General features: G+C 49.2%; 1 protein-coding gene and 1 long non-coding RNA gene across 5 annotated transcripts; one reads left to right on the forward strand and one right to left on the reverse strand.

Moving 5' to 3' along the window:
- On the forward strand, positions 1–27,959 carry POLA2 (DNA polymerase alpha 2, accessory subunit). Of its 4 annotated transcripts, XM_081797816.1 has the most exons (19): positions 1–143; positions 565–846; positions 4,370–4,494; positions 5,000–5,079; positions 5,459–5,516; positions 9,703–9,809; positions 12,178–12,371; positions 12,975–13,063; positions 14,312–14,467; positions 15,104–15,166; positions 15,885–15,927; positions 19,291–19,415; positions 19,937–19,975; positions 21,039–21,112; positions 24,046–24,157; positions 24,398–24,504; positions 25,346–25,405; positions 25,653–25,779; positions 27,692–27,959. In XM_081797816.1, exons 2-19 carry the CDS (start codon positions 768–770, stop codon positions 27,905–27,907), a joined length of 1,854 nt encoding a protein of 617 aa, XP_081653942.1. In that variant the 5' UTR covers positions 1–143; positions 565–767; the 3' UTR covers positions 27,908–27,959. The 4 variants fall into 4 exon arrangements, with proteins under 4 accessions (XP_081653942.1, XP_081653943.1, XP_081653944.1 ...); XM_081797817.1 differs by lacking the exon at positions 1–143 and having other exon boundaries at positions 384–846; positions 24,049–24,157; positions 27,692–27,956; XM_081797818.1 differs by lacking the exons at positions 1–143; positions 27,692–27,959 and adding an exon at positions 26,471–26,956 and having other exon boundaries at positions 384–846.
- LOC145716105 (uncharacterized) lies at positions 20,524–22,505 on the reverse strand. Its single transcript, XR_014138495.1, has 2 exons — positions 22,025–22,505; positions 20,524–21,266 (listed from the first exon to the last, which is right to left on the reverse strand). It is a non-coding gene; the product is annotated as an uncharacterized LOC145716105 (long non-coding RNA).
- Positions 27,960–27,975: the final 16 nt, after the last annotated feature.

Below are 27,975 nucleotides of genomic sequence, written 5' to 3' on the forward strand. Positions count from 1 at the left end.
GAAGCAACGACGTGCGCTGTGCACAGCAGCTTTGGGAGGTTTGCGGGTGTATACGTAACAGCGCCTGCGCACCAACGCACAGGACGAAAGGGTGACGAACATTCGTCACGGAGCTTCGCCAGCAGGCGGTGCCCGAAATACAGGTAACCGCGCCGGGCACCGAGAGGCGATTCAGGTGATGCGAGCTAAGGAAGTCGCGCACCAGACCCAGCTTTCGCGCCTTACGAGACACAACTGCGCACCCGCCAAAAGGGAGGCGGACCGGACCGCGGTCGCGCGAGCGGGCGTAGTAGCGTTTCTGCGCATGCGCCCTTGGACGCGCAAGGGCGCGCGGCGTCTGGGAACGAGAAGGAAGCAGAGGGGAAGGGGTGGGGTTGAACCCGGCTCGCGCATGCGCGTGCCGTGCAAACTATTTGGCGGGTTTTTCCTGGTTGCTCTGTTCTGTTCCAGTCGTTGAGATGCTCCGCGGTAGCTTTTAGGGAGCAGGACGTTCTCTGCAGAAGAGGGAGTTAACGAGATTTCCGCTTACTTCCTTCGGGCGTTTGGGGGCTCCTCCCACATTAGAAAGAAGTGTTTCTCCGTGACTGACGCCGGGGGCCTTCTGACCGCCGGAGGGCTTGGGCCATTTGGTCTTCTTCCGTCTCGGTCTCCGTGAAGGGGAAAGGATCCGAGGAACCTCGTCCTGCCCATCAGTCTCCACGCCGTGAGGTCCTTGAATTCAGGTTCGAGCTCGGTGGGCCGGGCCCCCGGCCTCCCCCTGGGTCACCATGAGTGTGTCCGCCCAGCGCCTGCTGGAAGAGTTGCAGATCTTCGACGTAGATTGCGAGGAGGCTCTGACCGAGAAATGTGAGTCCCTCGCCCCCGCCCCGGACCCCAGCCGAGGCCCACCTCCCGCTCCGTGTTCCCAGCCCCCTAGAACCCAAAAGGGAACGCTTCCAAGTTTCCCCTTCCCTAGATCAGACCTCTTGGTGGTTGGGAGACGACGAATTAAACCAAATTTCGAGATTTGGGATGTAGGGACTTTGAAATGTTTGCAGTGTACTGCTTGGATCCCAACTCAAGAATAAGGATATGAAGCCCGACTTTAAATCAACGCAGTTTCAGAAAGGTGGAATTGGGACGGGCCAGGTTCAGACTAGGCCCGGTGGCATGAATTGGGAAATTCTTTAAGCCCCCACAACAGAACGAGAGATATGGGGGTTTTGAAATATAACTTTTTATTCCTGGCTCTTCCTTTTCCAGCCTGCCCTTTAAACTTCTGCTGATCCATCATTTCTCATCAAAGCTGTTGGTGGTCTGTGCAAATATGAACCCTTGAGGTGGATTCCCAAAATTGAATTTTAGCTTGTCAGCTGTTTACAGAGGGAGAAACAGACAAGGAGACTGCTAGTCTGTGAACCCCTGTCTCCTCTCCTCAAGTCCGGTGCTCGCTCTTACTGGTCAGGCTCTGGGGCAGGAGGTGTTTGAAGCAGTGTCTTGGGAGACATAGAGTTTTCAGTTTTAGAATCAGGATGAACGTGCACCTGCCTTAACCATTCATCAACACTTGGAACTTCTTTTTTAATGTATAAAACCAGAATGCAAACATATTCACTTACAGCGAGATACCAAAATACTCCCAAGTTCTTCCACCCAGTGCATTCTTTTCCAAAATGCCAGTTCTTCCATCCCACAGAACTAGTTTGGCAGGGGTGTTGGACTTCTAGGCTTTGAATTCATAATCACTAACCTCAGTGGGCCTTTAACTTTGCCACCTTCTCCTTTAACGTCCTTCTGTCCCGCTCAAAGCTGATGAACTTCTTGTCTCACCAAGAAAGTAGAAACAATTAGAAAACTTCCACCATTACTTCTTCATTCCTACCTCTCCTGCCCTCCCATTACAATGAATAAATTCTCCCTATTCCTAGCAAAATCCAAACCCTCCACTTGAGTCCTAAATCCCATTCCTTCTCGAACCTTCTTAAGAACATCACTCCAGGGGCGCCTGGGTGGCTCAGTCGTTAGGCGTCTGCCTTCGGCTCAGGGTCCTGGGATCGAGCCCCGCATCGGGCTCCCTGCTCAGCAGGAAGCCTGCTTCTCCCTCTCCCACTCCCCCTGCTTGTGTTCCCTCTCTCGCTGTCTCTCTCTCTCTGTCAAAATAAATAAATAAAATCTTAAAAAAAAAAAAAAAAAGAACATCACTCCAGTAATTCTAACCTCTTACATATTTTCTATTTTTCTCGCTATAAGAGTTTTTCTCCTAATAGCATAGAAGTGTGGTTTTTGCTCCGCTTTTAAAATACTCTATTGAACCCAGTCCCCGGTTCCAGTTCTCTCCTCCCCAATTACAGCAAACCTCTTCAAAAGAGTTGTCTATATTTGCTGTCTTCAAATTTTTCCTCCTTAAGCCCATGTCAGTAAGCTTTTTCATCCCCATTGCCTCACTGGAATTGCTTCTCTCGAGGTCACCAGTGACCTTAACCTAGCTAAACTCGTGGTGAATTTTCAGTCCTCATCCGGAATTAGCATTTGACACCACTTGTCATGTCTTCTTTGAAACACGTTTTTCTCCTAGCTTCTCAGACACCACGCCTAATTGTTCTTATCTTACTTGTCACCACTTCTCAGGCTCATCCTGAGTCCCAAATACACACACTTCCTTAGGGACTCTCACCTGGTCTCTCGGCTTATCATCCCATGTGTTCATGTGTTGCTGATGATTCCCAGGTGTATATTTTAGCCTGGACTACTTGCTAAACTGCAAACTCATCTGTCCAACTGCTAGTTGGATTTGTAATTGGCACCTCAAACTCTGTATGTCTAAAAACTAAGTTCCCGTATGTCCTCCCGCTCCTCAGTACTTCCTCCTGCTGTCTTTCCCACCCTTCTAGGTGCTCAGGCTGAAAACAGCATCATCCTTGACTCCTTTTTTTCTTCACCATCAGCAAATCCCACTAGCTTTACCCTCAGGATGCTTCCTATCTGAAGTCCAGCCACTTCTTCCCACCTCCACTGCCACCACCTTGATCCAAGCCACCATCATCTCTCACCTGCACTTTGCCATGGTTCTCTTAATTGGTCCCCCTGATTCTGCCCATGCCCTCTTCGTTCTAAACTTAACACAGCATCCAGAGTGATCCTGTTCAGTGGAAGCTGCATCATGTTACTGTTCTGTCAGGTGCCCCCCTCTAGTGATTTTCTTTTCTTTTTTTTTTTTTTTTTAAGATTTTATTTATTTATTTATTTGACAGAGAGAGAGACAGTGAGAGAGGGAACACAGCAGGGGGAGTGGGAGAGGGAGAAGCAGGCTTCCCAACAAGCAGGGAGCCTGATGCGGGGCTGGATCCCAAGACCCTGGGATCATGACCTGAGCTGAAGGCAGACGCTTAACAACTGAGCCACCCCGGTGCCCCACTGTAGTGATTTTCTAAATTGCTCAGAGTACTAACCAGGGTAATTATAGTGGCCATGAGTCTGCACTCCCTTTACCCTTGAACTCCTCTTCTGCCTCCTTCCTTACTGTGTTCTAGCCATAGTAGCTTTGCTGATCTTGTTTCTGCCTCAGGATCTTTGCTTAAAAGCTCTTTCCCTAAAAACTGCACTACTCATTTCCCAGTCTTCCACTTTTTCAGTGAAGCCTTCCCTAATCATTGTATTGAAAATTACCAACCCCTGCTCCCAACCCCCTGATCCCTTCCCCAGCTTTATTTTTCTTTTTTTAAAATCTTATTTATTTATTTTTTTTAAGATTTTATTTATTTGAGAGGGAGAGAGCGAGCAGGGGGAGGGAGGGATGCCTGGGTGGCTCAGTCGATTAAGGTTAACCGTCTGCCTTAGCCTCGGGTCATGATCCCAGAGTCCCAGGATCGAGCCCACATTGGGCTCCCTGCTCGGCAGGGAGTCTGCTTCTCCCTCTGACTCTCCCCCCTCTCGTGCTCTCTCTCTCTCTCACAATCTCTCTCTCAAATAAATAAATAAAATCTGTAAAAAAAAAGAGCAGGGGCGGGAGAAGTAGACTCCCCACAGAGCAGGGACCCCGACCTGGGGCTCATCTCAGGATGCTGGGATCATGACCTGAGCTGAAGGCAGATGCTTACCGGACTGAGCCATCCAGGCGCCCCCAGCTTTATTTTTCTAAACAGCACATTTAACCATCTAACATACCACAGATTTTACTTCCTTGTTTTCTGTCTCCAGTAGTAAGCTTCATGGAGACAAGGATTCTTCTCTGTGTTGTTCACTGCTATATTATCATGCCTGGAACCGTGCCTGGCACTAGTGGGTGCTGAAGAAATATTGACTGAAGAAATCGAAGATTGATTTCACCTTTCACGGGGAAAGCTGCAAGAAATGAACTGTGTTCTTACCTGTTCACTTTTCCTTCCTGTAGTGGTGGAGCTCTGCATTCTGTATGGACAGGACGAGGAGGGAATGGTAGCTGAGCTTATAGCCTTCTGCACCAGAACAGGGAAAGGTTGCCTCACCTCAGAGACCCTGAACTCTTTTGAGCATGAGGTAAGAACAAAATATAAGGAAACTAATAATGAAATTCCCCATTTCTGCTCTTGAGGGGAGGCGTTGTGATGTATTGTGAGAAGAGTATGGGCTTTAGAAACAGATCAGGACTCTGGTCCCAGTGTGCACTTGGGCAGGCTACATAATGTCTGTCCCTGAGCCTCCGTTTCCTCTTATGTTAGTGGTTCTAATAACCCCTATTTTTTTTTATGGTTATTGTAAGAATTAAATGAGAGTGGGTCTAAATCACCTAAAACTGTGTATGTCGAGTGGTAGGGCTTCAACAAATCATTGGTGGGGTTGTTAGATTTAAGTGGTTGCAGACAGTCATGGGATAACTCTTCGTTTTTAGCCTGTCATGCATCATCTTAACTTAATCCTTACTTGGAGGAATTTTATATATTAGATTATATTTTGAATGCCTGTTATTACCTCTTGGCTGTGGAAAACACCTCCTCTGTTACTTGACTATGGAATAATATCTTCATTATCTTTTATTCCTCAGTGTCTGAGCAAAAAATTGTCCAGAGTGCCCAGGGATGGTGGGCACGCGGGAGCTAGAGACATTGTTTCCATCCAAGAGCTGTATCCTTTCCTGCTGGGGTCTTTATATAAAGCCAGGGGCTGTATTTGGTAATTTGTGTAATTTAAAAACAAATAATAAAAGTACCTACTATTCAGGGGTGCCTGGGTGGCTCAGTCGTTAAGCGTCTGCCTTCGGCTCAGGTCATGATCCCAGTGTCCTGGGATCGAGCCCCACATCGGGCTCCCTGCTCAGCAGGAAGCCTGCTTCTCCCTCTCCGCCTGCTTGTGTTCCCTCTCTCACATTCTCTCTCTCTGTCAAACAAATAAAATCTTAAAAATAAAAAAAATTAAAAAGTACCTACTATTCAGGTTTCTTATTTAATCAACCCTTGCCTTAGATTTTGGGTGGAAGTCTGTTTTTCTTGAACACTGTTTTTAGAATCAAAGTGGAGGAAGAAGAAGAGAGCCTCTTGAACTCTTACACCACACCCTCTAAGGTGAGTATATGTTTGGAGATTGCTTTCTATGAATATCATTTTTTTTTTTTTTAATTCTAAAAAAGTAGCCACCCAGGGGCGCCTGGGTGGCTCAGTTGTTAAGAATCTGCCTTCGGCTCAGGTCATGATCCCAGGGTCCTGGGATCGAGCCCCACATCGGGCTCTCTGCTCGGCAGGAAGCCTGCTTCTCCCTCTCCCACTCCCCCTGCTTGTATTCCCTCTCTTGCTGTCTCTCTCTCTCTCTCTGTCAAATAAATAAATAAAATCTTTAAAAGAAAAAAGAAAGAAAAAAAGTACAATATTTAAAAAAAAAAAAAAAAAAGTAGCCACCCATACGGTTCCTACTATGTTTCCACTTACACATCTTCCTTTCCTGTCACAGGCATAGCTGTGTTTATGTAATGGTAGTCCTTGTAACCATATACCTATCCTGCTTTTTTCAATTAGCATAAACATCATAAAATGTTCATAAATGGTTTCTACATAATTACTCTTCGTAAAAGTTGCAAAGTGTTGCATAGGTGGAGGTCCTAGAATTGAATGATCCAGTTCCAGTGTTGGATCCCAGCATGAGGGCTAGGATAGGGTAGTGGGATAGTATTGCCCTCAAAGCCTGAGTCAGCAGACCTAGGTGACCTTCGGTGAGTTGTTTTATCCCTCTGAACTGCAGTTTCCTTATCTCTGAAGTCCCGATGCTTCCGTTCATTTACTGAGCAGCTTCTATGGGCCGGACACTGTACACTGTACTAGCTGGGTGAACGGTGGTGAAAGAAACAGGCATGGCTGGGCTCTGCCCTCAAGAAGCTCTAATTTATAGACGTTCATAAACATGGAGTAAGCCTTAATTTTTCCAAGTCGAGTTACATTGTGAGAAAGAAGTAAGTCGTTTAGGGGTGCCTGTGGAGAGCAGGAAAGCTAAAGACACGGCCTGTGAAGTTGCTGACACAAGACAGGTGCACATAACATATTATGTGGACATACTGCAGTTTTCCTTAGCTTAAAATTGAAGAGATGTAAAATCAACATTTGATTTTCCCCCTAGAGATGCTCCTGTCCTAGAGCCCATATCTTACTAAAAAGTTCTTCCATTTTGGGGTTCGCTCAGGCCAGGAACCTTGGAGACCTCCCTGAGTCTGCCTTCTCTCTTACGCTCCACATCCAACTCATCCACCAGTCCTGTCAGCCCTCCTTCTGGAATCCCGGCCCTCTCACCTTGTCCACTCACCACCAGGTCCCCAGCACTGTCATCCCCTGATTGAGCGGGACAGCTTCCTGTCCTGGCTTCTTTCTGCTTTGTCCGCCTCTGAGCAATTCACATAGCAGCCACAGTGCGCCATGCTCCTTTCAAATGCAAGTCAGGCCAGGTTTTTCTGCTCACAGCCCTCCACTGGCTCTCCCATCTTCCCCGATAACATTCAGAAGATGTGTGAGGGTCTGTCTGAGTTTGCCCTGCTCCCTTGTCCAATTCCCACTCCTCCACACTCTGGTGGTCTTGCTCTTCAAACACACCACACATGTGTCCACCTCCTCTGTCCCCTGTCTGAGGGAAGAAACCTGCCTACAAGAGCAAACCCCTCCTCTTTCCCTCCTTTTCTTCTCTTGCTTTTCTTTTCCCTGTGGAACTTACTTCCATGAGACAGGTTATATATTTCCTTGTTTGCTTCAGTCTGCCTCCTTATGAGAACAGAAGCTCCTTGAGGGCAGAAACATTGCTGTGTTCGCTGCTGTTTTCCCAGAGCCTGATACATTAATCATTGTTGAAGAGCAGACCTTCTGAATAAGAACGGTTGCTTGGCTCCCTAAGCAGCATCAACCAGGATTGCGGAACCTAGTGGGGCCGCCTCATGTTGATCTGATTGACAACCTCACAGGTCCAGAATTTGTGATTTGTCTGTATATTCAGAGTCGATCATGTTCTTGGGGACTGACTCGTGGTAATCCAGCTCTCGGTAGACTGATGCATAGGTCAGATGCAAATTTACTTGATTTCCTATGGAAGTATATGCCCTTCCGATGACGGAAATACCATCCTGAGGACTCCCATTCCTGCCACGAAGGTATTTAGGAGGCCCAGTTATGAATCACAGTTCGTGACCAGAGAATCAGACTTAAGTGAGTCGGACTAAAATGAGCAAACAAGATGAAATACGTGTCTGAAGCTCAGAGGAGACGCCACGTGGGTCTGGCCTAGAGAAATGTAAAATACTTAGAACAGTACCTATCACGTGGAAACTGCTGGATCATCGTTAGGCCATACATCAGTGGCCTCCCGACAAAGTAGTCATGGGGCCGAACGTTGGCCTTTCCCTCACAAACAGTGCCACGGTGAGGTTGCCAGACCCTTGTGGGGTCTCCGAGGCAGGTGTACCTGTGGCCTTGCCTGATCATTATTAAATATTTGCCTGGTGACGTTGCCAGCTACTCTTTTGCCTCCACGCTCGCCATAAATCCCCTGGTGATAATTTGGCTTTCCACGTGTCCTGCCTGACACGGAGGGGATGTGTTAGCCTGCCGATTTGAAGTTCCCATGCCTCCAACGTTATATTTCTAGTAAATTAATAAACTGGCAACCTGGCCCATAATTTGGGTTTCTGTGTGGTATGAGAATGTGCTTACACCAGGATATGAGAATATGGTATCCTCGGTCACTGTATTTCTCACTGCAAATGAACAGGCATGCAGCGTTAATAGCAAATCTCAGGAGCGTGGTTAGAGTGAGCACATCCCTGAGAAGCGTAACGAGTTGGTCTGTTGACACCATTGGGTTTCGCTGCAAGGGCTGAGGACAAGGGCCATGAAACTGCCCTGTCTCCCAATGTGCCATCCTCTTGCCATGTCCTGGGAGACGGACTGTCTTTGTCTTGAAATACCCCCACACAACCTTGGCCCTAGAGTTCGACAGCCCCTGTGGATTACAAGAGTCGTTTGAGAAAATATACCAAAACCATAAAATCTTATCCATCCTTTGGCCCAGTATTTATCCCTAGTCAGAATCTCTCCTAAGGAAATAATCCAAATTATGGGAGAAGCTATCTGTGTAAAGATGGGCATGTCAGCGTTATTTATAATCACCCAAAATTACAAGCATCCCATCCATCCAGCAGTAGAGAAGTAGTTACGTCAGCTATTATGTATCAATTTAATCACAGCTACTAAAAAGGACAAAGGTTGTGGGGATGTTGGAAAATGTTCATAGTTAATACAGCGTGAAAAAAATCAGTATATGTAATATTCAAATAAAGGTTTATATTTAAACTAAGATTGTAAATATTAGAATTTATATATTTTTTAAGTTGGAAAAATATGAAAATACCAGAAAGGAGTATTAAAAAATGGTTATTGTATAAGAGCAGTAGCATCAGGGTCTTTTTAAAACCTAATTTCCGTCCCGGCTACTTGATGGTCTTTCCTGCATCTGTTCTCTTGTGTTCGTCCCCAGTTGTCACCAGCAGGCAGCTGTGGTGGCATAACTTCGGTGCGCAGCCAGGAGGAGCCCAAGGGCAGGGAATCCTCTGCAGACCAGCTGGCCTCCTCGTTGCGGTCCCGGCAAAGATTTTATCTCTCCTCTGCCACAGTCAGCTATCCTAGACTCTGGGGAGCAATAGGTCTGTGAGCCTTGGGTCTCATCCTCCATCCTGGGCATACCTTTGGATTCTTGCTGATGAGCGAAAGCCAGAGAACAGAAGTGACCATCAGTGAGGCATTTGCTAAATAGACTAAGTTCAACCATGTTATCTGCCTGGAGCCCTTCTTTTCTCTAATTTTGAAAACGTGCAGGGGACTTTGCCAAAATGAGTAGTAATGTGGTCCCATCCCTTCTCAGGAAAATGTGTCTGCACAGGTCAAAACTCCCAGCTGTTCTAAAGCAAAGGGGTGGGGAAAGAAAGAGACCACGTGAACAGTTTGATAGGACAGATTGCCTGCTTGGCAGTCATTTCTGGGAAATGTTGATACTTTTTCATAATTGCCTTCAAAATGGGGACAGGATTCCAATGGATTTGGTGATAGCTGCTCAAGATTTCTCTACGGGATTATGCTTGGAGATGGGGCCTTAAGAAGGGAACCAGCCCAACCCTACCTTGTGCCCTTCACTTGGGCACCGTGCTTTTCTTCCTAAGGGGCTATACCGTCAGGTAGCAACTTGGGTCTACAGTGACTGGGATCTTGTTTTCTGTTTTGTTCCTAGGGTTCTCAGAAGCGAGCTATCACCACCCCAGAAACCCCCCTAACAAAAAGGACTGTGTCTACTCGGAGCCCCCATCAACTCCTCTCACCATCCAGTTTCTCTCCAAGGTACAGATCAGAATGAATCCAGCTGCCGGACAGCAGGCCTGCCCTCCCCTTTCTGTGGTTGTGAGGGGGCTGACCCTCCAGAGTGACAGACTCAATACGGGTGGGTGTGTACCTCTGTGGTGCCTAGCTTGAGAGCCTATTGCTCTCTGCCCTCCCTGCCTTCTCTTCCTGTGTGGAAAATTACCGTGTCTTCCAGTAGTTAAGGAAACTCACTTTCCACCCACTTTTCTGGGGCTCATTTCCTAGGTCAGGAGCAGATACCTTCTCCAGAAAACAACCTGTCTATTCAGAAGTCCGCGAGTCTCAGGAGTCTTGCCAATAGAGACAAATAGGCTTCCACCTGCCTCTGTTAGTTTTGGTGTTGTTGGGTTTCTTCTTCTCCTTTTTCTTCTCTTCATCTGTAGTATCTATTTTTTTTTTTTTTTAGGATTTTATTTACATATTTGTCAGAGAGAGAGCACAGGCAGGGGGAGTGGCAGGCAGAGGGAGAAGCAGACTCCCCGCTGAGCAGGGAGCCTGATGCGGGGCTCGATTCCAGGACCCTGGGATCATGACCTGAGCCGAAGGCAGATGCTTAACAACTGAGCCACCCAGGCGTCCCCAGTATCTATTTTATAAAAAGAATAGTACGTATCTGTGTTCATCCTGTTGTATAACCTGTTTATTGTTCCTCTCTCAGGTTACAACTAGTTTCTCAGAGTTTGCGTGTCACTGTGAATCTACACAGACTTAATTGGCATTTTTATCCCTGCTGCCACATCTGCACGTAAATCCACAAAGATCACATGTGATTTTTTTGAAATCCGTAAATGGCGTGTCTCCTATTAGAGAATTCCATTGGCCAGGGCCCTGCCGAGTAGAAGAAAGGCTTGGTGCTGCCGGGTCAGGATGAGGCTAAGGATCCGTCACGTTCACCATTTAGGGAAATACGAACTGCCTGTACTGTGGATCCCTTGTAGACGGAGCAGAGCTTAAGATTGTCCAGCTCTGTCGCTTGAGAAAGGAGGTGACAGCAGTCACTCCAGGTGAGCGACCACGGGACTCCGAAGGACAGTTTCTCTAGCGTAGTCCACTGCTGCTTTCAGGAGTTCTCAAACTGATTTGGGAAGCGAGCTTTCTAGACGTACAAGGGCATCTTTGAAACTTGATGGGTAGAGACGGTTCTCACCAGCTGAGCCAGCACCATGACAGCAGCTACACTCTAAATAAGCAGTCCCCCGAAGCGTCACTGCACTAAAGGGCCGGCTGTAACCGCTGTCCCATGGAGCTGCGCGCGGAGGAGCTCAGAGAAGCCGGCGGTATGCTGCCTCGGCATTTTTTAATGCACGCTAATAAAGCTGACATCAGAAGCTGGTTCTGTAATTTATGAAAGTAACTTCTCAATTATTCAGGTAGAGGCAGCGCGGAGATCAAGATCATTAATTGAGCTCATTTTCCGTAGCCTCTGTGGGAAGAAGTTGCAGTATTACCCACGTAAAACTGGTTCCTGCAAAGCTTCGGTGCCTAAAGCGCAGACTGTTTGAAAGCGACCTCTCCGGAAGCTGTGTTCCCACCCAGAGGATTAGAGGCCCGCACTGCCTTCCAAGGAGCTCGGCAATGTTCGTGTTCTTGTTTACCAGGCAGCGCGTGGAAATATGAGAACGTGTCAGTTGAGCCTCGGAGAATGGGAATGTTTGTTCACCAGCTGACTTGAATTCATTAGGTCTCCACCTGCACACACACGGGAGAGAGCTGATGAATTCCTTTTAACTTCATTTTATTGTGGTGTCTACCTTGAACTGTGTTGTGAGGTGCTATAGATGGACAGCGGTTTTGGGCTTATCCACAGCCAGGCTCTAGTGGTATTCTAATAAGTGCTAAAAAAAAAAAAAATTGTAAGAGGGACGTCTGATTGGCTCAGTTGTTAAGCATCTGCCTTCAGCTCAGGTCATGATCTCAGGGTCCTGGGATCGAGCCCCACATCGGGCTCCCTGCTCATTGGAGAGTCTGCCTCTGCCCCTCCCCTGCTTGTTCTCTCTCTCTCTCTCACAAATAAATAAAAAATCTTTTAAAAAGTTATAAGAAAGAAAAGAAAGTGGTACTTGAAACCCACTTTTTAATTAATCCAGAGTTTGGTTTGGTTTTGCTTTGTTTAGTTGTAAGCCAGGAGAAAACCTTTTAAAATATGTCTGTGTCTCTAAACTTACCCTCATTCCTGAAATTCCTTGAAGGTCGGGTATGTCCAACCCCATTAAGCTGATTAGATTTATAAATTGTGAGGCCAGCTTGACGTTTCTCCAGTCCCCATTTCCAAAAGGTAACCTCATTTTATTCATTTCTCTCTTCAGATAGGAATACAGTAATGTGTATCTGTTTTGCTTCCAATCAGTGCTACTCCCTCTCAGAAATACAACTCGAGAAATAACCGAGGAGAAGTAGTTACCTCCTTCGGCTCAGCACAGGGTGTGTCTTGGTCTGGAAGAGGAGGAGCCGGTGACATCAGCCTGAAGGTCTTAGGGGGTCCAGAGTCACTCACCGGGAGCTACAAATCAATGTTTCAGAAGCTTCCAGATATTCGAGACGGTAGTTGTTTTTCTCTTTGCAATTCTGGAAAATATAAAACCACCTGGAAGGGTGTAGAGTAAGTAACAAAGCTTCAGCTAGGCTGGTAGAACAAGTTCCGAGGTTGCCTTTGAATACAGAAGTTGGTAGATGTCCTCTGGGTACCCCTAGCAGTGGAGGGACATGAGGTGATGCTCTCAGCAATTCTGCCAAGTCACTTCGCTTCCCTAAAGAAAAAGCACATAACCATTTCCCAGTGACAGCCGTTTGAACTGTGTAGAGGAAGCCAGTGAAAGTCAGATATTTATGGTTTCTTCCTTATAAAGAATGGAAGACTCTCCACATTGCACTTGACTCCCCCTAAACCTCACTGATGGCCAGAATGAAAGGAAGGCTGGGTTGTGGACATTCGTGCTGACTCTCAGGGATTGTGCCACATGATCTGTGGCCAAATTTCAGCCACCAAATATTGGGAGATTGTCTAGGGCTTTAGAAAGAGGTCCTGGGCACCCTCCTGCTTCTGTAAAATGACTGACTTCAATATTTTTGATGCGCTGTATCTTTTCCTCTTGACAAGTGAAATGTCCTACTAAACACAGTACTTTTTCCCCTCTGGGCTTTCAGTTCTGACCTGTAAGATAGAGGAACTTGGCAGTGAACTCAAGGAACATTACAAGATTGAGGCTTTTACTCCTGTTCTGGTCCCAGCTCAAGTAAGAATTATTCTAATAGTCCTTCCTAATTAATATTGTATTTTTAAACTGATGGTAAAAAGGCATCCTTGCTTCCTTTTTTACTTCTTGTCTACATTCTAGTTAGAACATCTGTCTTGGTTGAATTTGATAACGTGGATCCTTCTGAAGAAAGACTGAGAAGTGCTTTCTGGTTTTGTGACCAGAGATGGTCATTTTCTTTGCACTTGGATTAGGGTCTTGCACATAAGCAAAGACTGAGGCCTTTTCCTTTTTAGTGGTGAGGCACGTAGCCCCCTGGAGATTTCCCACAAATAGAAGTGTTCAGTGATCAGGATATGAGGACAACAGCAAGGACAGGGTTTCTAGGAATGGTGACCCATAGTCTCTGTCCTTATGGATCAACTGTTGCAAGTAGTATCTTTAATTGTGGTTTAATCTGGCATATGTTCCAGTGCTTTCTCTCCGAAACATTTTTTAATCTAAGGGGAAATGTGTTCTAGAAGATTCCTTAAGGCACGTCTGTCATTGTTTGCATTCAGAGAAGATTGACCAGTTGGGGAAGAATGCAAAACTATGTCATATAAGGAAGTTTGGGAGGAATTGGGAGGAAGAAGTAGAGGGGAGGCAGGGATGCACAGTCTTGTGGGGAAAGATTAGACTTCCTCAGACTGCCCCCAGTAATGGGAACAGGACAGAGGAAGCCACAGGGAGAGAAATTTCAGCTCAATTTAAGAACTTCCTGTTAAGAGACAATATGGTGTGTGGTTAAGGATCTGGCTCTGGAGCCAAACTTCAAACCCAGGCTTGACCCACTTTTTGACCTTAACTAAATTATGTAACCTGTTGCTGATTTTTCTCTTTCGTAAAGTGGGTTCAATAATAGTATCCACTTCACCATCATTGTGAGGATTAAACAAGTTAATACACGTAAACCTTTAGAACAATGCCTGGTATTCACTAAGCTCAGTAGATGTGAGCTATTAATGGTTGAAACTATCCAGAGATGCAGTGGGCTGCCTTGGGGTGCAGGAACCAAGTTTGCCTTCACTAGAGATTCCCAAGCTTAGATGACCACTTAGAGGGGCTCAAGCATTGGGTGGGTGGGCAGACCAGATGCCCTGAGAGTCACTGATGATACTTGTCAATATGATGCCCCTGCCAAAAAAATCTTTCCTGCTTGGGATTTGCTTCGCTGTTCATTCTGTTGACCCCAGATTTTGAGCTCCTGTCCCCAAGACTGTCGTTCGTATGTTACACCTTCGGTAGGAGCCTGTTACTCTGCTGGGCCAGATTGGCTGTGACACCAACGGGAAGCTGAACAGCAAGTCAGTGATTCTTGAAGGAGACCGGGAACATTCCTCGGGGGCTCAGATTCCAGTGAATTTATCTGAGCTCAAAGAATATTCTCTGTTTCCCGGACAGGTGAGACGGGCTGCACACATGCTGTTTGCCCTATAGCGTGTGTGGTGGGCGGCGGCAGGATGAGCATCTCATCGCTGGCTGCCTCCTACTTGCACGAGGTGTGGCGGGAGCACCGGCTCTAGAGCAGACAGCGGTGTGGGGATTCCAGCTTTCCCTGAATGCTCTGACCTCAGCTCTCGGACCTGCTGCCCGGTTCAGCCTCCAGCTCCACCCCAGCAGGGAGTGTCACTCTGGCCAGGTTCCTTATCATCTCGAAGCCAGCGTGTCTTCATCTCTAAAATGGGAATAATAATTCTTACCTCATAGGATTGTTACAAAAAATTAGATCATTTGTATAGAGCACAGTTATTATTACTAACACAAGCCCCTTAATTTGTTTTCTAGAAAATACCCCCAAGTTTGTAATTACAAAATGAGATAGATGGACTTAGTACTTAATAGATGTTTTTTGTTTTTTGTTTTTTTTTTAAGTGAAGTACCCCCGACGTGGGGCTCAAACTCATGACCCCAAGATCAAGAATCTCATGTTCTCCCCACTGACCTGGCCAGGTGCCCCAGTACTTAATACTTTAACTAATCAAAATAGTTTTATTGCCGATCCCTTGTTCATCTCCCGTTCTGCTTCTTGTCCTTCAGGTTGTAGTTATGGAAGGAATCAACACGACTGGTAGAAGATTTATTGCCACCAAACTCTATGAGGTACGACGGCAGTTGCCCCATCTTCCCTCCTGCTTTGCTGCAGACACAGTATGTGCCGTTCTGTCTGTCCTGGAAACTCAGGAGAACCTATTTATTTGCTTCTCAATTCTCTAGCTACAGAATGGGAAGCCGCCTCTGGGCCCCCTTGCAAACCATTTCTGTAAAGGGCCGTACAGTAAATACTTGAGGCTTTACAGGCCATACGGTCTCTGTCACGATGACTCGGCCATTGTGGCTCAGAAGTGCCGTTGACAGCCTGCAAACCAATGAGTGTGGCTGGATTCGTGAAAGCAGGCAGTAGCCGGATCGGGCCCACAGGCCCTAGTTTACCTACCCCTGCTTTAGGCGATAGTCCTCCACAGATTTGCAAATAACGCAAGCAAAAGTAGCAGATTCCCTGCTCTCAGGTCCTTGCCTAGGATACTGTCCTTCAGGCCCCCGTGTTCTCCCACCTTTTGCTGGGTGTTATGAGTTTAGCCATGACCTCCCATTACCGGGGTTTCTTTGCTGCTCTGGTGCCATAGAGGTACCATCCGTTCTGTGAGCTTTTAGCTCCAGGGAGCAAGACTGAGGCTGCTTTCTTCCTTTTGCATCTCAGCCCTCCCCCACCACCCTCCCTCCCCACTTGCCGAAGCTGTGGTTCCCCACTCTTGTTCAGGTTCCACCCGCACCTTTGTTTTAACCAAGAACTCAGTTTAGTTTTTCTCCTGTTTTTAAGGGTGTGCCACTTCCATTTTATCAGCCCACCAAAGAGGATGGAGGTAAGTTTGGGTTCAAGCATTGTTTTGCTAACAGTGAGGATGGTGGATGAGGGTCGTCCAGGTTCCTCAGGCCACAAGAAAGCTGCCAAAGCCGCCTGGGAGCACCCCGGTGGAGGCGAGGGAGGACAACAGATGGGTGGCTTTACAGGCCCTTGGTGGAAGGCCAGGGTCTGAGCCCACTGAGCGTGACCACCTGGGTTCTGGCTACATATGAGGCATGCCATCTGTATCTGGAAGTTACTTTATAAAAGGCAAAATAGGAATAGTTTCTTTCAATGCACTGTGGTGTCCTGGATGGGATCCTGGAAGAGAAAAGGGACATTAGTGGAAAAGCTAGTGAACCCCAAATAGTTAGGAGTTAACAATAATAAGCCAGCATTAATTCCTTTGTTTTGTTTTTTGAAGATTGATTTATTTATTTTAGATAGCGTGTACACGGGGTGAGGGGGCTGGGCAGAAGGCACGCCCCATACAGCTTGATCTCACAATCCTGAGATCATGACCTGAGCTGAAATCAAGAGTCAGACACTTAACCGACCGAGCCACCCGGGTGCCCCTGGATTCATTTTGACAAATGCACCCTAGTGAGGCAGGGTGCCGGCATTCGGGGACGCTGGGGGAAGGGTATATATACAAGAACTTGGTATTATCTTTGCAGCTTTCCTACATTTCTAAAGTTATTCCAAAATAAAATCTTATTAAAAAGTTAGACAAATTTCTGGGGCACCTGGGTGGCTCAGTCGGTTAAGTGTCTGCCCTCAGCTTGAGTCATGATCTTAGGGTCCCCATTCAGCGAGAGTCTGCTTCTCCCTCTTCCTCTGGCACTGCCCCTCCCCACTGCGCTCACGCTCTCTCTCTCTCAAATAAATAAAATCTTTCTTTAAAAAGTTAGACAGGGCGCCTGGGTGGCTCAGTTGGTTAAGCGACTGCCTTCGGCTCAGGTCATGATCCTGGAGTCCCGGATCGAGTCCCGCATCGGGGTCCCTGCTCGGCAGGAAGTCTGCTTCTCCCTCTGACCCTCCCCCCTCTCATGTGCTCTCTCACATTGTCTCTCTCAAATAAATAAAATCTTTAAAAAAATAAAAATAAATAAAAAGTTAGACAAATTTCTAAGGAAGCCTAGAGTTATTTGGTAACTAACCTAGATGGGAAAGGACAAAAAGAAATTTTAACAGACTGCTTCAAAATAATTCAAAGCGTTTTTTAAAGCAAAGCAGAAGACTGTTGAGGACTCGCAGTGAGATGGCCGACTCTAGGGTATTGTCAGCACTCCATATGCACAGTAACGGTGTGTGATGAGGTCATTCTGGGCGGTGACCTAGAATGAGGAATGAAATTTAGGAGTTTATGACATTGCACATTGCATCAGAAGGTCCATGTTGCTGGCAACAAGAGGAGCGTGGGGGTATTAGATCCGCTTCAGGTGGTGGGATGAAATTGATGTGGCTGAGATGCCCAGAGCCTGAGCTGTGTGCCAGGGAAGCCTCCAGAAGCAGTGGAATAAGTTATTAACATTTTTGACCAAGGTACTGAGCTAGACACTCAGGGAGACACGAAATGAGAAGTGGGCCCTCCTCTCCTGGCACTTGCTTTCCTCCAGGGTTTACCTCTCCTGTGAGGCTCCTCAGAACCAGATTTAACTCTGTCCCCTGCCCTAGCATTGCATGAAACAGACTCTTCTCCCTGAACTCTCGATCTCGCTCCATGGTGTTCCTGCTCTGGTGGACAAGTAACGGCCTAATCCCTACGACGGAGGACTAGGTTATTTTATATGGCAGAAGGAACTTCGAAGGTGTCCTTCAGTTAAGAATCCTGACATGGGGATTATCCTGGATTGTCCAGGTGGGCCCAGTGTGATCACAAGGGTCTTTATAAGGGGGAGGGCAGAAGGATCTGCATCAAAGATAGAAATGGTAGGCTGCTGGCTGGGAAGATGGAGGAGGGGTCATGAGCCAAGACATGCAGGTGGCTTCTAGAAGCTGGAAAAGGCAAGGAGACATCTCTCCTCCTGCCTCCAGAAGGAATGCAGCCCTGCCAAAACCTTGATTTTAGGACTTCTGAATTCCAGAACCATAATCATAAATACATGTTTGTTTTCAGCCACTGAGGTTGTGATAATTTTTCATAGCAGCCACAGGAAACTAATACAACTACATGATAAGTCAGAGATCTTTGGGGTTTTTTGGCATAAGCTACAGAAACTGCTTCAGACTAACTTAAGAAAAAGAGAATTTGTTAGGGAAAATCCAGCTAGCTCACAGCAAGGACAGGGAGCTAGAAATGCAGACTCAAAGGCAGATAAGGACCTCACAACTCTAGGTGTCCAGCTAGCAGAAATTCCCCAACTATCTCATCCAGTTACCTCTGGCTGGAATACATGAGCTCCACCCTTTTTTCTGTTCTTAAATGATTCACCTCGAGGTTCCATTACCAGGGAGGAGAGTGTGGATGGCTCAAACTGGTCACACGCCTGCCTCTTAGCTAGGGGACGACACTGCACCTGATTTATAGCCCCCCGGACTGCCTTGTGGAGGAGAGGGCTGGCTCTCCCAAAGGAAAGCCGATTCTGTGAGGAAAAAGGCAGTGCAAGACAGGTGGCCAAACATCACACCTCCCTACCCCTCACACAGGAATCCCAGGTCAAGCCTCACACCCAGCCCGTCTTTCTGGACTCCTCACCAGACCACGTTCTCCAGTCACACTGGAACACAGATGTTCCCTCAAACCGCACACTCTCCAGGACCCTGTCTTGCCCTTGCTCCCGGGAAATTCTACTTACAAGCATAAGCAAAGTGAAATAGTGTATGATTCCACTTACATACTTAGAGTAGCCAGAACCCTAGAGACAGACAATAGAATGGTGGTGGCCAGGGCCTGGGGGAGGGGGGGCTCGTGTTTAATGGGGACAAGAGTTTCGGTTTGACAAGAGGAAAAGAGTTCTGGGAATGGATGGCGGTGATGATTGCACAGTTCTGTATTTATTTAATGCCACTAAAATGTATGCTTAAAAATGGTTACAGTGGTAAATTTTATGTTGTTTGTGTTTCATCACAATAAAAATAACTAGGGGAAAGGCATGAGCAAATCTCACCTTGATCAGGTCTTTCCTGATTGCTGCTTTCTCCCATTGCTCAGTGTGCTGCTAGCAAACTGCCTGTCACCCCCTCGTTATTCACATTCTTCCCTGTCTCTAGCAGCTGAGGGAGTATTCTTTGAGGATGGGGATGAGATCTTGGATTCCCAGAGTTCTACACTTAGGGAGACTCTTAATTAATTGAATCCTGTGGCGTTTTTCCCTAATTGCCCTTTCTCCTACCATCCCATTATCTTCTGATCAATACTTTGTGATCCTTTCTGTCTTAGATTTTGAGCAACACATGGTCCTGGTGGCCTGTGGGCCATACACCACATCCGACAGCATCACCTACGATCCCCTGCTCGATCTGATTGCCATCATCAACCGCGATCAGCCTGATGTCTGCATCCTGGTAGGAAGCCCTGGGACAGCTTCACTGGGGGAGGCACCAATGGGAAAACTGGGGAGGAGACCTTAGAAAAAGATCCAGGGGCGCCTGGGTGGCTCAGTCAGTTAAGTGTCTGACTCGGTTTCAGCTCAGGTCACAATTTCACGGTCATGGGATCGAGTCCCGAGTCAGGCTCCGCACTGAGCATGGAGTCTGCTTCAGATTCTCTCTCCCTCCCCCTCTGCTCTCTCTCTCTCTGTCTCTCTCTCTCTCTCCCTCTCTCCCTCTCTCCCTCTCTCTCTCAAATAAAGTTTTTTTAAAGAAAGGCCCAGTGTTGTAGGACGCAGTACACCTGGGTAGGGGGCCTTGGCGGCCTCCCTCCATCCAGGGTCACAGCCTTTGCCTGTGATATTGGCTGGGTACTCCCACCCCATCTGCTACCTGGAGGGACAGATGAGCCCTGGGCAGAGAACTGCTAGGAGAGGGTGTGTGAAGGCGCTCATGGACACGTGTGGTTCTGATACCTTTGTTTCTCTTATTTGCAGTTTGGACCTTTCCTGGATGCTAAGCACGAACAGGTGGAGGTAAGTGACAGGGGCCAGGAAGGAAAAGTGCCAGATACCTGCATCAAGTTGAGCCCTCGCTCTTGTTTCCATATTTTGGACTTTATGCTGCATTTGTAACAAACCTAAATTAATCCCTGTGGCTAATCAGAAAAACATTGTAGCAGGGCATTTTTGTAAATATGTGAAGGCTTCATGTCACCAGAATACAAGGCCATTTGGAAGCTGGAGGAGGGAAGTGCACGTCTGTGAGTCTGGTGTCCCCCTGTGAGGCTCGGTGCTAAGGCACGAGCCCGCTCGCGCAGGCGCAGGTGTCTGTGACTCCAGGACCCACGTCTTGCTGTCCTTTGATGCAGAAAACACAAAAGGCCCTTCTCAGGACATCTCTGGCTGAGAGTCGGTGCCTCCTACCCTTTGTCTCAGGATATTGTACCTTCCACAGAAAGGATTGCAGAATGCTCTTGCTTTTACTCTCAGCTTACATTCTAGAGGATGAATTCCTCCGCCATCCCCTTTCCTGTCCCCAAACAGAGTCTGCTCCTTGAGGACAGAGACCACGAACATGTGTCTTTCTTTTTTTTTTTTTTTTAAAGATTTTATTTATTTATTTGAGAGAGAGACAATGAGAGACAGAGAGCATGAGAGGGAGGAGGGTCAGAGGGAGAAGCAGACTCCTGCCTGAGCAGGGAGCCCGATGCGGGACTCTATCCTGGGACTCCAGGATCACGACCCGAGCCGAAGGCAGTTGCTTAACCAACTGAGCCACCCAGGCGCCCCAAGATTTTTTATTTATTTATTTGACAGAGGGAACACAAGCAGGGGGAGTGGGAGAGGGAGAAGCAGGCTTCCCGCGGAGCAGGGAGCCCGATGCGGGGCTCGATCCCAGGACCCTGGGATCATGACCTGAGCCAAAGGCAGACACTTAACGACTGAGCCACCCAGGCGCCCCAACATGTGTCTTTCATCGTACTCTGTCCTCCAGCTCCTCGCTCAACAGCTGGCCCCCGGGGTCGTTCAGCATGCTAGGCCAGTGAATAAAGGCCAGCGTCTGCTCTCTGAATCGGTCTCCTTCCTTCTCTTGCAGAACTGCCTGCTCACAAGTCCATTTGAAGATATTTTCAAGCAGTGTCTGCGGACAATTATTGAAGGGACGCGCAGGTCAGAATTCAGACTGTTGGACAGAACCTTACGCTGCCCGGTTTCTCCAGGGCAGGAAGTAATGGTAGCTCGTGTCCTTTTATCCTTTTGAACTCCAGAGATCAGATCCACCTCTTGACTCCCAAGCGCACCGACACCGGGTTAAGAGGCGTCTCTGAAATACAAAGATAAACACACTTGACAGGAAAAGGCTGCGAAGACTTTCGCTCTTCCCTTGCTTGCCCTTTACTTCCTCTCTTTTCTCACTCCCTTTTGTATAAACTCCTATTCCCTGGGAATCTTCCCGGCTGATTCTGAGAAGTGTTTGATGAGTTCCCCAACGAAATCCCTGGGGGCCCCAAACATCTCGAAGCTTGAGTGATTGTTTTGGGGTGAGCCCAAGTCCTTCCCCAGAGTCAGAGCTGCCCCACGTTTCACGGGACGCTGCGGACGGCCGAGCAGGCCGTGGTAGAAACTTGGGGGCGCGGAGAGGAGATCTTGGATCCTTGCCATAGACCAAGGGGCAGGAACTGTGAGGAGAGATGCGCAATTCTAATTTGAGAGAAAAGGCACTATTCCTGGAAGAGTCTTGAACTACAAGTAGGAAGTTATTCAGGAAGCTAACATCCTCACTTCCTGCCCCTCTTCCTCCAGGGCCGGGGTTTGAAAGGAATTGGTATAGGTGATGGATCTTCTCCTCTAGGGATTTGCTTGCCTGCGGCTGAGCTCATAGAAAATAAACATTCCTGAGGCTAAGCTTTTAAAAATAAGTCTATAACAAAGGTGGTTTTTAAAACAAGATGTATAATCTTCCGCCCATTCACAGTGAGAACTGATCCCAGAGTCGATTAGTCGTAATACTACCTTCTTGTATCGGCAGCAGGGCCGGTCTGGCAGGCCTCAGGGACTGGGGAGAAGCACCCCCTAACTTACCTGGGAGTCAGGGGACTCGGCCTGCGCCTGGGTCTGCCCCTTCCCCACTACCCCCCCAAATGAAGTTAATCCAGGTGCCTCTTGCCTCCCACGCTGTCGTTTGTCGTGACGCAGGCCAGACCTGGGGAGTACCTAGTGCCCCTCAGAGATACCCCTCCCCACCCCAACTGCCAGGAGCAGCGCTGGTGTCCCTGTTGGGTCGGGTCCCCTGGGGATGGACAGGGACCTCAAAGCCGTGCCCCAGCAGGCGGGGTGCTCTCAGTGCGACATTGGGTTCTGTTTTTGGTTCCTTGCCCCATGTGGTGGTGACAGCAGTGGGACAAACAAAGAACAAACTGGGCATTGTTACTGTGGGGTGAGCGCCCAGCGCTGCCAGGCACTTTCTTCTGCAGCCAGTGTGCGCCTCGGGGCAGGGGGAGCTGCCCTGCCCTCCCCAAAACAGTATATGAGCGGTCCGTGCTGGGGGGTGGTTTATTTTTATTCCTGAGAGATCAGACGTGCAGAGCACAAAGCTGATTTATCAGTAAAAGCCAGAACTCGCGGAAGCGCCCTGTCCACAGAGCAGAGCAGCAGAGCCGCAGAGGGAGCGGCTGCGGGGACCCTCCCACCGTGATGCACGAGGTTGTGCAATGCTCGGCATAGTTGGAATTTTCTTTCAGATCCCTCCCCCTACAGCCACTTCATAGCCATGAGCAGGAGGGCTGTTTCCTCCTTAACCATTGCCCTTCCAGCACCTTCGCTGAAACAGCGGCTCCACCCCTTTAACCGTGGCCAGCGGCACCTCCGCCCTTTGTGTCCATCACAGACTGAGCCCGTGGGGTCTGGAGCACAGGTAGTCCCGGGCGGGTCAGCCCTGGCTACGGGCACTGATCGTGTACTTAATCTGTGTCACAGAGACTGTAACTAATGTGCAGAGAGGTCTCAAGATCCTGGTTTTCTGTTGCACAAGTCTCAGTTCACGCTCTGAGCAGCTATGACAGACAAGTGCCAGATGTGACAACAGTCACCAGTACCTTTATCCCATGGGAAAGGCAGCTGCGTCTGGGAAGGCCATAGATTTCAAGCAAGAGAGGGAGCTGACAGCGAGCGCTGGTGGGGGGTTTTAAACATGCCCTCAAAGGGACACTGCGCCTGTGTGGTTTGTAATAGGCCCCTCTGCCGAGCACAGCTGAGGGAACCAAGGAAACGGGATTTTTTTTTTTTCCTTTCCTCTTTTGTGTGGCTGAGGATAAACAGTTGGGTCCTCAAGTTAAAGGTTTTTCTTCGCTTACATGTTGTACCCTAGAGATTCCCCTTCTGCCTCCATCAAAGGAAATCTGTTTTTCCTGTTGCTGTTAAATAGCCCTGTCACTCTTGCAAGACAGTCTGCTGAGAAAAACTTGGGGCATCGCTTCCCTATGCGAGAGGGAAGGGCCTCGGAGAGAGGCCAGGTGCGCTCTTCCCCGTCCCTCGGAAGGTGTGTCTGTCTGTTGTTGTACGTAGGACCCAGTGTTCTGGTAGGAGGCTGCGGTTTGACCCTTTACGCGAGAAGGCAGTGTGAGGGTCCGGTCATGGCTGGTCTCTCCCTGGGCAAGAGCCCCTGGTCAGGGAGACCAATGCCTGTACGGCCCATCTGTGTGCATAGTGTGAAGTCAGAACTTTGGTTTTGTATCTGGCTGCACGTCTCTGGTTCTTTGGTCAGAACCTTGTCTTTCTAGATTTTTCTATTTCCCAATTTCTGCTCCTCCTTTCCTACCAAATAGTCCCGTCCTCTCCCTGGTGGAACACCACATGGAGCCAGGACAAAGCACATCCCGGGTGACCTGAGCCTCGTTGAGGTAGATGTGTGGAAGTGAGAACAAGGTGTCTTTTGCTCGCAGTGTCCCATGGGAAACAGCACCTCTCCTCATAGAATTCGGTTCGGAAATTCCTCTCTGGATGGAGGCTCTTGTCTCAAGCCCTGATATTTTCAGTCTGTCGTCCAGCTGTTCTAACTCGAATGCGCTCATTTTTCTCCCTCTTCTGATGGTTTTTGGACGAAGTAGCTCTGGCTCCCACCTCGTCTTTGTCCCATCCGTGAGGGACGTGCACCGCGAGCCCGTGTACCCGCAGCCACCTTTCAGCTACTCCGATCTGCCTCGAGATGACAGAAAGGTACCGCATTCCCGCTCTGGCCCCTGAGTGGAGGGTGGAGAAGCCTTCTGGGGGCATGGATAGGGCCTGAATCTTAAGCAGCTTTCTTTAACAGACAGATGTATTTATGATTTACTGTCTATTGGTTTGGCCCCCCTTTCAGTGGTCTCTCCTCCCCTGGGAGACCCCCCCCCCACTTTCATGGGGAAGAAGATTCTAGCTTTGGTGCACAAATGCTTGTCTCACCCCTTCTTGTTGTAGCGAGTGCAGTTCGTGTCTGAGCCCTGCAGCCTCTCCGTAAATGGAGTGATCTTTGGCCTGACGTCCACGGATCTGCTGTTCCACATGGGAGCCGAGGAGATCAGTAGGTGGGAAGCAGTTCTGGTCCAGCAGGCAGGACACTGGCGCTCTGGACCCTGGGCCTTTCTTCCACCAAGAAAATCAAGGGGCTGCTTGGCAGAGCCTTAACTGGGAAGTCCTTAGAGCAGCCCTTTGTGCCAGACCCTTTGGCCATTCGAGTTTCTCTGTTCCCAACGGGAGCAACGGGATACATCTGTTTCTGCTAGCACTGGTCTGTACAGTGTTGGAGACCCCAAAGAACCAGGGCCATGTGTCTTTGCACTTTGTTTTTAATCCTAGAGGTTCATCTCCTTTTCTTCACCTCCCACACTCGCGACCTAAACAGGACTGGGTGTCCCTGCTCCTAGAGGATGAACTGCCGAGCTACTCAGCAGGGTGTCGGTCTGCAGAGAATCAGACCTAGCCTGCCTGCTGATGCAGGTCCAGCAGGTCCCCCATCGCTGGGAGGAGTGTGAAGCAATGCATGTGTTAGGCGAGCTGGGTGTGTGCTTGTTGGCTGAGGTCTGAGGGGCAAGGGTCAGCCTGACAGCACACTCGCTGCTTGCTGGTGCACTCCTTGCCCATTCTTGCACACTGAAGTTTTAGCCAACAGCCTGCCGTGGTCTTGATCACCTGGGATGCCTGCTCTTTCCCGTCGCAGCCCGGTGGCCTGCTCCCCTTCTCAGGTGGGAACAGACCGAGCTCTTTGTCGGGGGGTCTTTCGACTTCCCCAGAGGCACCCTCTCATCACTGTGTGTGGGCCATGTAGCTTCTCCCCGGTTTATCGAATCCTCAGGTCCTCCCCAAAGAGACACAGGGGCTGAGAAACAAGGCTCTGCATTCCATTTCTTGCTTCTCTTGCTTCCCCAGTGCTTCCGGAACTTCAGACAGACTCAGCCGAATCCTCAAGCACATCCTGACCCAGAGAAGGTGAGCTCACTCGTGGGAATATCTGACCAGGACGAGTGTGCTTTGGGGTCCGGTGCTCTGACAGATTTGATTGCGAGCACCTTCCTTGGGCCACTACCAGGGAACTACTCCCTGTGATGACAAGCCTGCCTTCTGTCCCCCAAACACAGGGAGGAACAGGAGAGACAGTCTGTGAAAGCTCGGAGGCCATGTGGGAAGAGGGGACCCCGGCTCAGTCACTGCTTACTGTTTCTCTCTGTCTCTGTAGCTACTACCCACTCTACCCTCCCCAGGAAGACATGGCCATTGACTATGAGAATTTCTACACCTATGCGCAGCTGCCCGTCACCCCGGACGTCTTCATTATCCCATCAGAGCTGAAATACTTTGTGAAGGTAAGTTTGAAGTCTGCTTTTTCCCAGAAACGCCAGGACCCATCTGACTTTCCCTTCTAGACCACTGATCCTCATTCCTCATCTGGGGACAGTGGCCTCATTTCTTTGGGAGAGGTGGTAAAGGACTAGAAAACGAATGTTAGTAAAACATTTAAGTAAAAGCCATCTCCCTGCTCCCCTGGGAGCTCCAGGAGCAGGTAGGAAGGCCCTCAAACAGTGGTTGTCACGTGGGGGCCATGGCAGGGTGACCTGGGAACGTTTCGCACATGCCCTTGCCTGCCCCCCTCTCCCGAATTCGGATATGACCTCCGGGGGAGCTCAGCCTTGAGATTGAAAGAAGCTCTTGGTCATTCTCATCTCTGCCACCCGGGGTGGGTCCCTCACGGGGGATCCACCCAACCCGTAGCCCTCTTGCCGAATCAGAGCCAGTTCAACCTCAAGAGGTAAAACTGTGTTCCCGTGTTGGAAAACGATAACCAGGTCAGGTTTGTCTCCCAAGTTAGGGAGCTGATTGTTACCCTTCTTCATTCCGCGTCAGAGGCTCAAAAGGAATTCAGGGTTTTCCGATAAGTTAACAGATTAGACTTGAGATGTGTTCAGTTGCCTTCCTTTCCATTTTATCAACCCCTCTCTGGGGTCTGACTCTTAGATGATTCCAGCTTTCTCACATCGGCCCCTTTCCTCTCCCCAGGATGTCCTCGGCTGTGTCTGTGTGAATCCCGGGCGCCTCACCAAAGGGCAGGTGGGGGGCACCTTTGGCCGACTCTTCCTCAGGAGGCAACAGGCCGAGGGTGGGGAGGGGAGGCGGAGTCCGTGCACTGCTGTCCAGGTGGTCCGGATCTGAGGCCTGGGCGCTTTATCGTCCCCCGTCATGCGGCACTCGCAGACGTCTGAGAGCCCAAGAGTGGCCCTCTGACGGGAGCCCAGCCGTTGAGAGGTAGAGGAGAGGCCGCGGGGCACGGGCCCAGCGGGCAAGGCCTCATGCAGCTGGACCCTGACCCTGAGTCGAGCTGCTTTGGAAGAAAGCTGTTGTTTCTTCGTGGACACGCGAAGAGTCCCGGGCAAACTGGCTGTGGATGCAGCATCCTCAGAAAAGGCAAGAAGACTTTGTGATTTTTCTACATGAATCAGACACAGGAACAACTTTTGGAGAAATAAAAGTAAATTCTGAGGGTGACTTCTGAGTTTAATTCCTCTTCCGCTCTTTCTTTTTCCTGGCAGTGAACAAAGAACATTGCCTCCTTGACCTGTGCCCATGAAGGCCTAGCATCTGTCACACTGGGTTTCCGTCCAGCCGCAAGCCTGGTCCTCCCCAGGCCCCCGTGGCCTCGGTGCTGAGGAGGTGTGCTGGGCGGGGGCCACGGAGCCGGGCTGCAGAGCGAGCAGCTGGCTGTGGCCTGGCCCTCCCCGCCCAGCACTCGCCTGCGTGCTCTGGTCCCAGCCTGACCTCTCCCATCTGGAGGGGGCGGCTGCACGGAGCCCTGCCAAAGCCGGATTCCCCGGTGCCGACCCTGCCAAGCTGCACAGCACGTGGGGCTCACCCACAGCCCAGAGCACTTGGCCAGGCGGGGCCCTCTAGGGTCCCCAAACGTCCCGTGTGTCCCGGCGTTTGGGGAGAGGCTGTCACCAGCTAACCGTGGACCAGGTTTTTGCCCAAAGCTGGCAGGCTGTCCTGCGTCCTGTGCCCAAGCCAAGCCCGAGGGGCCCGACTCCAGGGCTGAGGGAAGTGTGCGAGGGAGCAGGGGGTGTGATGCCTTTGGCCTGAGTCAGAGATAAATAGGTGACCAAGCAGTGTCCAACCTTTGCCTCCCACCTCAGACGGTGGAATCCACGGCAGATCCAACCAGGTTTGGGAGAAACTGGTCTCCCTTTGAAAACAAGCAGCTGTGGTTTTGTCTCGTTCATTTTATAGGCGCCTCCTCTGAACACAAGAACCAGAGACAAGCCCCAACTTGGGGAGCTGATTTTCTTCCTCCTGAAGATCCCCCTGCATGGGAAGCACCCAGCCACTTCGTCTCCAGATGTGCCATTTTGGGAGCCCGGGCCCCTCTCCCAAACCTCAAACAGCTGTGGTCCCCCAGTTCAAGAAGAGCCTTTGTATCATTCCACCAACCCCAATGTCCGCTAAAACCCTGCCCTCCACCCCCCCACCCCTGCCTTGGAAAACCCTTGCCTGGGAAGATTAACCAACAGGCC

This window comes from Leptonychotes weddellii, chromosome 11 (assembly GCF_054177405.1).
Source record: "Leptonychotes weddellii isolate Sample4059 chromosome 11, ASM5417740v2, whole genome shotgun sequence".
Lineage (NCBI taxonomy): Eukaryota > Metazoa > Chordata > Mammalia > Carnivora > Phocidae > Leptonychotes > Leptonychotes weddellii.

Excerpts from the sequence above, each read along its gene's own strand:
- POLA2 (XM_081797816.1), top strand. The coding sequence starts at position 768 with ATGAGTGTGTCCGCCCAGCGCCTGCTGGAAGAGTTGCAGATCTTCGAC. Across the intron at positions 9,810-12,177 it reads CCATCCAGTTTCTCTCCAAG|TGCTACTCCCTCTCAGAAAT; the intron begins GTACAGATCAGA and ends GCTTCCAATCAG. Across the intron at positions 25,780-27,691 it reads AGCTGAAATACTTTGTGAAG|GCGCCTCCTCTGAACACAAG; the intron begins GTAAGTTTGAAG and ends TTCATTTTATAG.